Here is a 13,160-nt window from a genome sequence, read left to right as displayed (position 1 = left end):
CACAGAAACACACGCGCGTACGTACGCACACACGCACACACACACACACACCAATGCTCACCCTCTCCCTGGTACAGCAATGAACAATAGAACAATGGCACCCTTCTCCAGCGCCTCTTGGCATCTGTGTGCCACAGCCGAAGTACACACGTAATGCTGCACACAGGAGAAGATGAGCGAGCAGAGACGATCAGCAGCAAGCTCCAATCAGCCAAAGTCCATCTGGAAAAAGGTGAATTTACTACTTTGATGACTGACCATCTCACAGATAAGTCCTGAGTTATGATGATTAAATACTAGGTTTAGAAATTTTCTTTACATATAGAGTTAGGGGAGAGTGGGGTTGGTGGGCATAGCTTGCACTCTTTGTCTTATATTAAAGGTTTACTGTGCATTAAGATACAGAAAACATAAAATAAAAACAACACTAGAACAAAAAAGCAGTCACTTTAATAAATATGAAAAATGTATTTATTTATGACTAAAAGCATATTGTGCCCATATGCCAACTGACTTTACCTTGACCGTGGCACATTATATGACTGATAAGACTCTTTATTTAAGCAAATAACATTTGAAATAATATTTCTCATTTTTATTATTGTGTGTATGTGTGTATATACGCACATAAACCCATTTACTCTTAAAATTAAAAATTAAAATTCTTTTAAAAGAAGTTGTTGAGTAATTATGCCATGTTTTTAACAGCAAAACGCACAATTATTGTCTATACATACCCAGCTCGCATTCCTTTTATCTGACTTTTTTTTTTACCCCTGCTTTACTCTGGTCAGAATCGCAGGGGGTCCAATTCATTGGGGCAAAATGCAAGAAACAACCTGAACAGGTCACCAGTCCATCACAGGGCAAACACACACAGCAATTTCTTGTATCTCTGATTAACCTGACTGCATGTCTTTGGACTGTGGAGTGAAAATGGAGCACTCGGACGAAACCCACACAGACACAGGGAGAACATGCAAACTCAACTGTGAAGCAACAGTGTGACCCAATGCAACATCAAGCCACCCATAAACACAATAGTTCATCTACATTAGTACTGACAGTAACATACAGGTGTCTTGTATAAAACTGATATATAATGAGAAAGAAGTGTTCTACTTTTTTGTTCTTTTTACTTAGTGCTTTTTAGTTTGTAATCCGCCTGATTCTTTATTTAACTGACAAAAGTTCTTGTTTGATACAAGACTTCAGCTGTTCAACAGTCTGTGGTTACCATTCTCTTATTCTCCACTTTATAATGCACCATACATTTTTAATAGGATGACAGAGCTGGACTGCGGGCAAGCCAAGCACTCTTTGTCTAGGAAGTTTGGCTGTTGTAGTGCATACAGAATGTTGCCTGGCATTGTTGAAATAACCATGGACTGCCTGGCAGAAGATGTTGCTTTGATAGCAACATGTATCTCTAATATTAAAATACATAAATAAATGGCATATGCACCTTCCATTAGTAATAGTCAGGAACAGTCTGTGCAGCAACCCTCAGCTGGCAGGTGGAAAGAATAACAGAGTTTCAGGTTGCATTTCTTGATGCAACGGTGGACTGTGTTACGTGACAACAGTTTTCTGAAGTGCTCCCGGGCCCAAGTGGCTATATTTATCACAGTAGCATGATGGTTTCTCACACAGTGCTGTCTGAGAGCTCAAAGGTCATGGACATCCAACTGGGCCTTTGGTGGATCCTCTTTTTATACCTATTCATGATTCTCTCACCTGTTACCAATTTACCTGTTTATTGTGGAATGTTTCTGCAACTGCCACTTCAGTATTTTAGAAATTTTTTACTCAACATCCCAACGTGTTTTGGTTGTGTGTTGCAGGCATCAAATTCTAAATGTGTTGTTATTTACAGTGGGGCCAAAAAGTATTTAGTCAGCCACTGATTGTGCAAGTTCTCCTACTTAGAAAGATGAGAGAGGTCTGTAATTTTCATCATAGGTACACTTCAACTATGAGAGACAAAATGAGATGTTTTTCTGCATGAAGTTATTGATCTCACCTGTGCACACAGAGCTATGTACTTTCTTTTATCTGTGTAGCTGTGCCTGTCCTAAAGATCACTCGCACATGTTGAGTCAAAAATGCAGGCAGACCCAACCCAGGAAATCACATTGTAGGATTTTTAAAGAATTTATTTGTAAATTATGGTGGAAAATAAGTATTTGGTCACCCACAAACAAGCAAGATTTCTGGCTCTCACAGACCTGTAACTTATTCTTTAAGAAGCTCTTCTGTCCTCCACTCGTTACCTGTATTAATGGCACCTGTTTGACCTTGTTATCTGTATAAAAGACACCTGTCCACAGCCTCAAACAGTAAGACTCCAAACTCAACCATGGCCAAGACCAAAGAGCTGTCGAAGGACACCAGGAAGAAAATTGTAGACCTGCACCAGGCTGGGAAGAGTGAATCTACAATAGGCAAGCAGGTTGGTGTGAATAAATCAACTGTGGGAGCAATTGTAAGAAAATGGAAGACATACAAGACCATTGATAATCTCCCTCGATCTGGGGCCCCACGCAAGATCTCATCCCGTGGGGTCAAAATGATCATGAGAACGGTGAGCAAAAATCCCAGAACTACACGGAGGGACCTGATGAATGACCTGCAGAGAGCTGGGACCAAAGTAACAAAGGCTACCATCAGTAACACACTACGCCGAGAGGGACTCAAATCCCGCAGTGCCAGGCGTTTCCCCCTGCTTAAGCCAGTACATGTCCAGGCCCGTCTGAAGTTTGCCAGAGAGCATACGGATGATCCAGAAGAGGATTGGGAGAATATCATGTGTTCAGATGAAACCAAAATGGAACTTTTTTGGTAAAAACTCAACTCGTCGTGTTTGGAGGAAGAAGAATGCTGAGTTGCATCCCAAGAACACCATACCTACTGTGAAGCATGGGGGTGGAAACATCATGCTTTGGGGCTGTTTTTCTGCAAAGGGGACAGGACGACTGATCCGTGTTAAGGGAAGAATGAACGGGGCCATGTATCGTGAGATTTTAAGCCAAAACCTCCTTCCATCAGTGAGAGCATTGAAGATGGAACGTGGCTTGGTCTTCCAGCATGACAATGATCCCAAACACACCGCTCGGGCAACTAAGGAGTGGCTCCGTGAAAAGCATTTCAAGGTCCTGGAGTGGCCTAGCCAGTCTCCAGACCTTAACCCCATAGAAAATTTGTGGAGGGAGTTGAAAGTCCGTGTTGCCCAGCGACAGCCCCAAAACATCACTGCTCTAGAGGAGATCTGCATGGAGGAATGGGCCAAAATACCAGCTACAGTGTGTGCAAACCTGGTGAAGACATTTGACCTCTGTCATTGCCAACAAAGGTTATGTTACAAAGTATTGAGTTGAACTTTTGTTATTGACCAAATACTTATTTTCCACCATAATTTACAAATAAATTCTTTAAAAATCCTACAATGTGATTTCCTGGATTTTTTTTTCTCATTTTGTCTCTCATAGTTGAAGTGTACCTATGATGAAAATTACAGACCTCTCTAATCTTTCTAAATAGGAGAACTTGCACAATCAGTGGCTGACTAAATACTTTTTGGCCCCACTGTACAAACTACAATGATCAGTGAAAACAGTGAAAATCTTTTCTTTTTTTGTCAGTTAAATAAAGAATAAAGAGAATTAACAAATCATAGATTCTTCTTTTTACTATATTTTACAAAATGTCCCAACTTATCTGGAAATGGGGTTTGGATTCGTGAATTAGCCAACTAATTAATCAATCAACAGTGAATGATAAATTCAATTTCAAAATAATTTGGCATCGTGGTCTTGATTTAAAGACACATTTTCTGTTTGTTCTAATATGTACTGTTAGTTTTTACTGCATGATTAATGATGTAATAGTAACCTTTTAGGTGGGCAGGGTTAGAACTGTTTTGTAGTGTTAACTTATGCCACTGACCATGGTACTAAGCATCAATGTGACATTAAAGGCTTGAGCTTTCATAATTATTTGTAATGGGAATTTATTTATTTGTCCAAAAATGGTTAGCTTACATTATAAATGAAGTTTAATACACTAGGTGCTCACTGGAACTAAAATATATAAAATCATTATTGATTCCCAAAAGAATCTTTTATTCAGATTTGTTACAAAACCACACATGATACTGAAATGTATTGGAATAACAGGTGACAGGTGGTGCATTTGATAGAATGTTTGATTCTAGCCTCTGGTCACTGTCTGTGATGAGTTTGACTTGTTATCCCAATGACTTTAGTTTCCTGCCATATTTCCAAAACATGCAGTTACTGGAGTGACTGAGTAAATGATACACTAGGCATAAGTAATTTAATAAATAGGTGAGTGCGTGATAACCTGAGATGGATTGTCACATTGTTTAGGGTTTATTCCTGCCCTGTGCCCAGTGTTTTCGGGTGGTGCTAGACATATCATGAACCTGATCCTGGATGAAGTGATTAGAAGAAACTAATGAGAAATACAGTAAATCCAACAAGACAATAAGCAAGTTCTGACCTTCCTATTAAATTAATATTTTTGAGGGAATGCTACAAAGTATCTACTTTGTAAATAACATAAAATGCCAAACCCAAAGTTTTCACCCCTCATGCTTTTGATGTATTCTTTAATTACAAGAAACACATGCTTAATTACATTATCGGTTTTCTTTGCCTGCTTTAAATGTATACAAAATATGAGAGAAAAATGTATGGACCTTTAAGATGTTTTGAGCACTGTTCAGTGACCTTAACTTAAAAATTTAAATTACTACTAGTCATGATGGTTTAATTTTATGCTGCACCATAAATATCTGGTAAAAGAGTTAAAATATTAATAAAGCCACCTCAGCCATTGTCTTTAAATGGCACCAAACATCTCAGTAGCACCTCATGCGGCATATTCTGGTCTTGATTATAGTTACATACACACCATTACAGCTATCCAGAGGTAGTTAGTATTAGTAGAAATAGGACATACTGTTTATTATTAAAAGAAAAATGTATGCCTGAGGCTTGGTTAAATCAAGCTTATCCTGGCCAGGTTCGTGGCAGGTCAGGTTTCACCAGGAAACACTGGGTGCAAGGTATAGGGTATTCAGTGATGAACAGGGTGCCAGTTCATCACTGGGCTTTCAGCCTTTTTGCTCTCAGACATAGCCAAACATGTCTGTGTAGACGGGCTGGCTGATAGCACTGTTAAGATTTGAACCCCAGACAGTGATGAGCTAGTGTAATAGACCACTGCACCACCTACGCACCCCTTCCATTTAAGATTTTTATAAATAATTGTTCATGATTTAAATAATACAAATGCATGAAGGTTTTCCTGTTCTGGATTGAACTACAGCAAACTCTAGAATCCATGTACAATCCTATACCCAAATAAAAATAGGTGGGCTGCCTAAAAAAAAAAAAAAATAAAATAAAAACATTCGGCATACAAAATGTGCTAACAATGTGCTGTGGTGACCCCTAAATATAGGAGCAGCTGGAAAACAAAATAATAAGGAAAAGTCAGGTTATTTTGGACATCAGGAATGATGGGACAAATTAGGTTTTGCATCAAATGTGATAACCAAACATGTTATTATATGGTTACTTTAAATATCTTTTACATGAAACAAGCATTTTAATTGGTCTAAGATAACTAGGATCAGCGAATAAAAGATAAAAAAAAATCACTGGTCCTTGGACATGAAATGTAGGCTATGCGGCATGTTGAATTTCTCTTTATGGTAATAACAGTACTGCAACTAAAACAATGAGTGTGTGACACCAAAATGTTTGTAGGATGTTGCATTTGATTAATTATTTGATGTATAATTAAAACATAACAATGCACTTTAATTTTATGGAAACGTTTCTAGGTTTCTAGGCTACAAGGTGCCAAAAATTACTGTTAATATGCTATTGTGTATCACCCTGTCGTATTACAGACATTGTATTTGGCTACATCCAGTGCCAAAGTAGCTTGAATTATGTAGTTAGTATGTTTGTAGTATTAAATGTATTATGGCTGTATGTATCATGGTGTAGTGGGTAAAATGTTAAAAGCATTTAACCATTTTAAAATATGAAAACAGTTTTTCTTTAATTCTTTAATTGCTTTTTTTGACGTTGTGGGCTCTTGATGTGTTTAAAGGTTCAAAGTTTCTAAAGTATTTTACTTGGCAACTCATTTTCTTTATAGAAATACAGCAGAGATTCATAACAAATTCTAAAAAAATAACACTTGAGGTTTGTTTGTTTGTTTATTAGGATTTTAACGTCATGTTTTTACACTTTGGTTACATTCATGACAGGAACCTAGTCACTCATTACACAAGGTTTATCAGTTCACAAGTTTATATCAAGCACAGTCATGGACAATTTAGTATCTTCAATTCACCTCACTTGCATGTCTTTGGACTGTGGGAGGAAACCGGAACACCCGGAGTAAACCCACGCAGATACGGGGAGAACATGCAAACTCCACACAGAAAGGACCCGGACCGCCCCACCTGGGGTTCGAACCCAGGACCTTCTTGCTGTGAGGCGACAGTGCTACCCACTAAGCCACCGTGCCGCCCCACACTTGAGGTAATCTTCAGGATTCAGGTATTATTTAGGGGGTGGATCAATCTCAGCACTGCAGTGACACTGACATGGTGATGGTGAGTTAGTGTGTGTTGTGCTGATATGGGTGGCTCAGACACAGAAGCGCTGCTGGAGTTTTCAAATACCGTGTCCACTCACTTTTAGACACTCCTTCCTGGTGTTGGTCCACCTTGTAGGCGTAAAGTCAGAGACGATCGCTCATCTATTGCTGCTGTTTGAGTTGGTCATCTTCTAGACCTTCATCAGTTGTCACAGGACGCTGCCCACTGGGTGCTGTTGGCTGGATATATTTTTGGTTAGTATCCAGCAGTGACAGTGAGGTGTTTAAAAACTCCATCAGCGCTGCTGTGTCTGATCCACTCATACCAGCACAACACACACTAACACACCACCACCATGTCAGTGTCACTGCAGTGCTGAGAATGATCCACCACCCAAGTAATACCTGCTCTGTGGTGGTCCTGGGAGAGTCCTGACCATTGAAAAACAGGGTGAAAGGGGGCTAACAAAGCACGCAGAGAAACAGATGGACTACAGTCAGTAATTGTAGAACTACAAAGTGCTTCTATATGATAAGTGGAGCTGATAAAATGGACAGTGAGTGTAGAAACAAGGAGGTGGTTTTAATGTTATGGCTGATCGGTGTATCGCGTTATGAGAAAATGAGAGGGTTTGAATGTGGCGGGTAGGACCAGTGTCCCTGCATGCTTTGCGGTAGCATCTTCAGGCAGCTCGCGGTGTGAGTGGCCGATGCGCTTTGTGTTCCGGCTACACCTGCTCAGTCTAGGCGGAAGTGCAGATCGCTCAGTGCTGGTCGGAGTGTTAATCCTTGTGTGCTGGTTCCTCACGGTGTTGATGAATAAATGCGCACTTTCTGACGCTGATCTGATGGATGCGCAGTGTTAGTGCTTCCACGCGGTTCATGCGGTGTGCACAGCGCTCCGGTGGCTCCCTGCCTGCAGGTCGGGCTTACTGTTGTTTATTTGCGCGCTAGCTCTTAGATCGGTGCCACTCACACCTGCAATGGGATGCTGCGGTAGCGCAGAGGTAAGAAACGATGCCAATCTTAGGCTGGCATGCTGGCACCTGTGTTATTAGTGAGATGTAGCGTGTGGTGTTGTGATGTGTCGATGCGATGCGGCCGATCAGTGTTGATGATGTTGCAGAACGGTTAATCCAATTCCAGTGTCCTGATGCATGCACGTGACTCTGACTCCAAGTGTTGTTGTTATTTAGGCTTATTTTTACAGGGTTGTGCATCTACTAGATCAGATCTCGATCACTACGCACTGATGCGCGAAATAGCCATGCAGGAACCTGATAAACATGGCACTGGGATTTTCCTGCGACTCATACCCATATTAGAGCTATTATGGTTTGGAGTTGGAGAATTGGTCGGGATCATGGCTGCTTTATTATTTCATATTTTTGAATGCAGCCTGATTCACTTATGCATGTCACGAATGTGTGAATTATTTAATGCCAGCCTATCATTTACTCAAGTATACATATCCCTGTCCTCAGCTGGTGGAGTTGATGCTGCACAAAAACATGGGCATTGAAGATCTGATAAGAAATCTTGCATGTTCTCCTCGTGTCTAGCTACTCCAGTATCCACTTACCTCCCAAAAACATGCAGAATGTGGACTTGATATACTTAAGATATAGAAGATATACTTTATTTGTCATATATACATATACAGAAGTACAGTACAATGAAATTCTTTCTTCGCATATCCCAGCTTGTTTGGAAGCTGGGGTCAGAGCGCAGGGTCAGCCCCTGGAGCAGACAGGGTTAAGGGCCTTGCTCAAGGACCCAACAGTGGATTGCCCTTATATTAATTGCCCCTATATGTAAGGGGTAAGCGATATTGCCAACATTCCTTATCACAGTATATAAAGATAATGTAGGGCAGATAATAAATGGTTTTTTTATTTAGGCTTATTTACATGGTTGTGCATCTGCTAGATCAGGTCAAGATCACTACGCATTGATGTGTGAGGTAGCCATGCAGGAACCTGGTAAACATGGCACTGAGATTTTACTTAGACTCCTACCCATATTCGAGCCATTGTGGTTTGAAGTTAAAGAAGTGGTCGGGATCATGGCTGCTTTGCTGTTTCCATCAAAGCATCATATTTTTGAATGCAGTCTGATTCACTTATGCATGTCACGAATGTGTGAATTATTTAATGCCAGCCTATCTACTTATACTTAAGTATACATAGCCCTGTCCTCAGCTGGTAGAGTTGATTCTGCACAAAAACATGGGCACTGAAGACGTGATAAGAGATCTGGCATGTTCTCCTCGTGTCTAACTGGGTTTCCAGCTACTTCAGTGTCCACTTCCCTCCCAAAAACATGCAGAAAGTGGACCTGATACACTTAATTGCCTCTAGGTGTAAGGGGGAAGTGATATAGCCAACATTCCTTATCACAGTATATAAGGATAATCTAGGACAGATGGAATGCCTTTGTTATTTGTGTGTGTTTAGTGAGAGTCCTTTATTATAAATCTCTTTCTTTATTGCAATGCAACCTCACATGTCTTTTTGTAGGGGCCTCAATAACAATTCTGTGGACCCCATCAACTTGTGTTGTTTTTTAGATGCAATTTTCCAAACATGAGTTATGCTGCCATATTGTTTTTTTAAGATAAGAAGATTTTACCTTGCCACTCTTCAATGAAAGCCACACTTTTTCTGATTGTGCTGTCATAAACTTAAACATTTAATGTGTTTTCACAGGCCTGTAGAGTATGTGTTGTAACTTGGGTTTTTCTTTACGTCTCTGAGCATTAAGCTTTTTGACATTGGGCTGAATTTGTTGGGATGTAGAATCAAGGGAAAATTGACAGCTGTTGTTAGGGCTTTTTATTTGTAAACAAGCTGTAGAATGGTGATTGTGAATTTTAAATTGTGTGGCTATGACCTTATAACCAATACCAGATTGATTTTCCTTTTGTTTTGTCATGACATAGACACACACGTCAGAAAACTAAATGTCAACATTTCTGCTGTTCCCACATGGTTTCAGAATGTTGTTTAACTTTTGGTAAAAATGGTAACATTAAAATCTGTTTTGATTTTTGTTGGGTTATTTGTTTATACACATTGGTGAGGATCATGCAGTTATTGTTTAGTTATTGTAAAACAATTAAAGGAGGATGTACACTCTTTTCTTTTTAGAGTTTGGCCAAATCACTCCTGGTAGACACTTTTCTATAGTTTGTTTGTTTGTTTATTAGGATTTTAACGTCATGTTTTACACTTTGGTTACATTTGTGACAGAAACAGTAGTTACTCATTACACAGGTTATATCAAACACAGTCATGGACAATTTTGTATCTCCAATTCACCTCACTTGCATGTTTTTGGACTGTGGGAGGAAACCGGAGCTCCCTGAGGAAACCCACACAGACACGGGGAGACCGCCCCACCTGGGGATCGAACCCAGGACCTTCTTGCTGTGAGGCGACAGTGCTATAGCTCAGTTGCAATTAAAATCATTTGATGGCAATTACTGGAGCTAAACTTGATTATATGAGATGATTAAAATTAATCATCAGGTCTCACAATCCTTTGTGTTATGCACTGGTAAACACTAGTATCAGTGACTATTTTAATTTATGTTTAATGTCTTTTGAGCTGCTTTAGAACATTCAACATTATGTAAAAATTTGATGTATTTAAGTAAGGCTCACAATTATTTTATAAACTACGCCTCCTATACTGATGAATTTTGGGGGCACACTATTACTTTGTCAACCCCTTTACTTTGTCCAACTTCAATTATACGTCGAAGGAAACCCGTACTGACCAGATGATGTTTAAATGGTGAACAATTCTCCGCAAAGCAATGACACTGACATATTAATGACATATTAGTGTGTGTTGTACTGGTATGAGTGTATCAGGTGTAGCAGTGATGTTGGAATCTTTTAAGTACTGTATGAACTTGCGGGCCTCTTGACTAGGAGCACATACCCTGTTAGCCCTTGTTGTAAGTGTACATTTAGAGACTACAGCTATTTTCTTTTTCCTAATGATTAATGGGTTAAGAAAGTGTACAGAGCAATAGTTGTGCTACAGTTAGTTATTGTATATTAACAATTACATTTTCGGCATTTAGCAGACACTTTTATCCAAAGCCACGTACAGTACTGTAAGGACCTTGCTCAGGGGCCCAACAGTGGCAACCTGGCAGTGGTGGGGCTTGAACCAGTGCCCTTTTGATTACTAGTCCAGTACCTTAACCACTATGCTACAACTGTCTTTTATATATGTCTGTATATATACCCACAAAGTTTACCTGTATGTCTTATGTGTATGTGTAGCATATTAAACGACAATGAATGCATGTATTAGATAAATGTACCTAATTACAGTTGGGCACTGGTAGCTTAGTGGGTAAGGTTCTGGACTAGTGATCAGAAGGTTGCTGGATTAACCCCACCACTGCCAGTTGCCACTTTTGACCAGCTCAAGTCCCTTAACCTTTAACTGCTTGCACTGTAATCAGTCACAATCATAAGTTGTTTTGGGTAAAAGCATCTGCTTAATGCCTTCAATGTAAATAAGTACTACTGCAATTAGCTCTTTTGTTTTGTTTTCATGTTTTACCAAATCTTTTTTACACCCCCGGGATTTCAATCCTGGATCCCAGGGGTAGTGGGCTAGCGCAATTTACCGCTGCGCCACCCGAGCGCCCCATAATTAGTATCCTCATTTTCCAAATAATTAAATGAAATTAAAAGGAAAGGTGATGTAACACAGAGGTAAACATGCCTCTGTTCCAACTGTTTAATACAATTTAGTTACCGGTAATCAGTATAAACACTAAATCTTTTTGTTGTTCTTTGCTCCGTTAAAGGATCAAGAGAATGAACAAATCACAGATTTTAGTTTTTATTGCATTTAACAAAATGTCCGAACTTTTCTGGAAACTGGGTTTGCCAGTCAACGGTGTCTCTTTGTCTAGGGATTATGCTGAGGTCAATTGTCCTTCCTACTGTTTTATGTTGTTTTATGTTTTTTTTTTATATTTCTTATAATCACTTCTGATTAATATTCTGATTGAGTCTAAAGCACATCTTTGACTGTTCCAGTTCATTACAGGGCAAGCCACACTTAGCCATTTACTCATTTACGTACATTTAGGTGCAGTTTTAAAAAGCCAGCCCCCTAGAACACTACCCGAGGCACCATCATGCTGCCCATGACAACTGCCAGCCAAAATGTCCAGGTCTTTACTGGCCTAAATATACACTGTAAACACAATGCTGTGACATTTACAGAATATTGCATGTGTGTATTTCAGAGGGCGAAAAGAGAATGGAAACCTCTGGAGGACCGAAGCTGCACAGATCTGCCCTGGTTCCTCTTATTCATGCTCTTCTGTGGAGGAATGGTAAGCATTTAATAGGCTGTTATATAAATTAAAGTACCTCTTAACCAGTGTACCATTAGAATACCAATTTAGAATTTTGATGTTCACCAGTTTTAATGTCCACCTGCCATCCAAATTGTTTCTGGCTACCATTGTGCTTATTAACTATGTTAGCTTGAATTTGTTACAGGGAGACAAGAGTTGGATTTGATTATGACTTAAATTCATTCTTGCAGCACATTAAAAAATGGCAGGCAGGACAGAAGCCAATAAGAGTGAAAAGTTTATAGAATATTTCAGTTACACTATTTAAATTTTTGAACATTTCACAAGAAGTAGGTGAATTGGTAACAGATTGGTAAAGGTATTATTATTGGGTATAAAAGGAGGATCCAAGGAAAGTAAAGATGGCCCATGGCTTAACACTTTGTGACAAAATTTGTGAGAAAATTGTCAGTTCAAAAAGAACATTTTTCAATGCAGAATTGCAAAAATTTTGGTTTTTCACCATCTACCTACTTAATACTGTGAAAAGATTCTGGGAATCTGGGAAATCTTAGTTCATGTTGGGCAAGGCTGGAAAACTTCTGTTGAATGTGCATGACTTCCATCTGAAGTCCTCATTGTCTGAGAAACTGTCATGCTACTGTGATAAATATAGCCACACAGGCTTGGGAGAACTTCGGAAAACAGTTGTCACTTACACAGTCTGCTGCTGCGTAAAGTAATACAACCTGAAACTTGATTATACAATTATATGGAGATATGCGGCCTGGGCTCATCTCACATGGACCTAGTGAGAATGGAAACGTGCTGTGGACAGATGACTTTACTTTTTAAGGCACTTTTTAAATACAAATGGACCATCCAGACTGTTATCACTTAAAGGTGCAAAAGCCAACATCTGTCATTCTATGGGTGTGTTTGAAAACCTAGGGAGCTGCCTTGCTGTCTTACTGCCTACATAGGCAGCTGCCTCAGTAGAGAGGATTCTATTACGTCATTGACTTATAAGGCAGGTTATTCGAACGCAATACTTAGACAGCGATTCCATCGGGTTTCGCTTACTATGCTAACACAGTTAGCATCTTGTCATTCAAACCAATGGGATGGGGTGGCACAGCGCACTAGCATGTCAACTAACATCTCCCTTCGTGTACCGAAAACG

General features: G+C 39.6%; 1 protein-coding gene across 5 annotated transcripts in view; it reads left to right on the top strand.

Annotated features, from left to right (window-relative positions):
• The window catches only part of slc44a1b (solute carrier family 44 member 1b), a 55,441-nt gene continuing 42,281 nt past the window's right edge, over positions 1-13,160 (top strand). For 4 of the 5 annotated variants that reach the window (XM_062990960.1, XM_062990961.1, XM_062990957.1 and 1 more), the window contains exons 1-2: positions 1-232; positions 11,924-12,013. In XM_062990960.1, coding sequence (XP_062847030.1) covers positions 173-232; positions 11,924-12,013 — 150 coding nt within the window. In that variant the 5' untranslated portion in view covers positions 1-172. Of the gene's footprint in view, positions 233-7,384; positions 7,650-11,923; positions 12,014-13,160 lie in introns of those variants that run through there. The other variant, XM_062990959.1, reaches the window with a different exon arrangement.

The sequence above is a fragment of the Trichomycterus rosablanca genome, chromosome 1 (genome assembly GCF_030014385.1).
Source record: "Trichomycterus rosablanca isolate fTriRos1 chromosome 1, fTriRos1.hap1, whole genome shotgun sequence".
Taxonomy (NCBI): Eukaryota; Metazoa; Chordata; class Actinopteri; order Siluriformes; family Trichomycteridae; genus Trichomycterus; species Trichomycterus rosablanca.
Note: the sequence above shows the minus strand (reverse complement) of the source record. Positions and strands in the feature narration are given on the sequence as shown.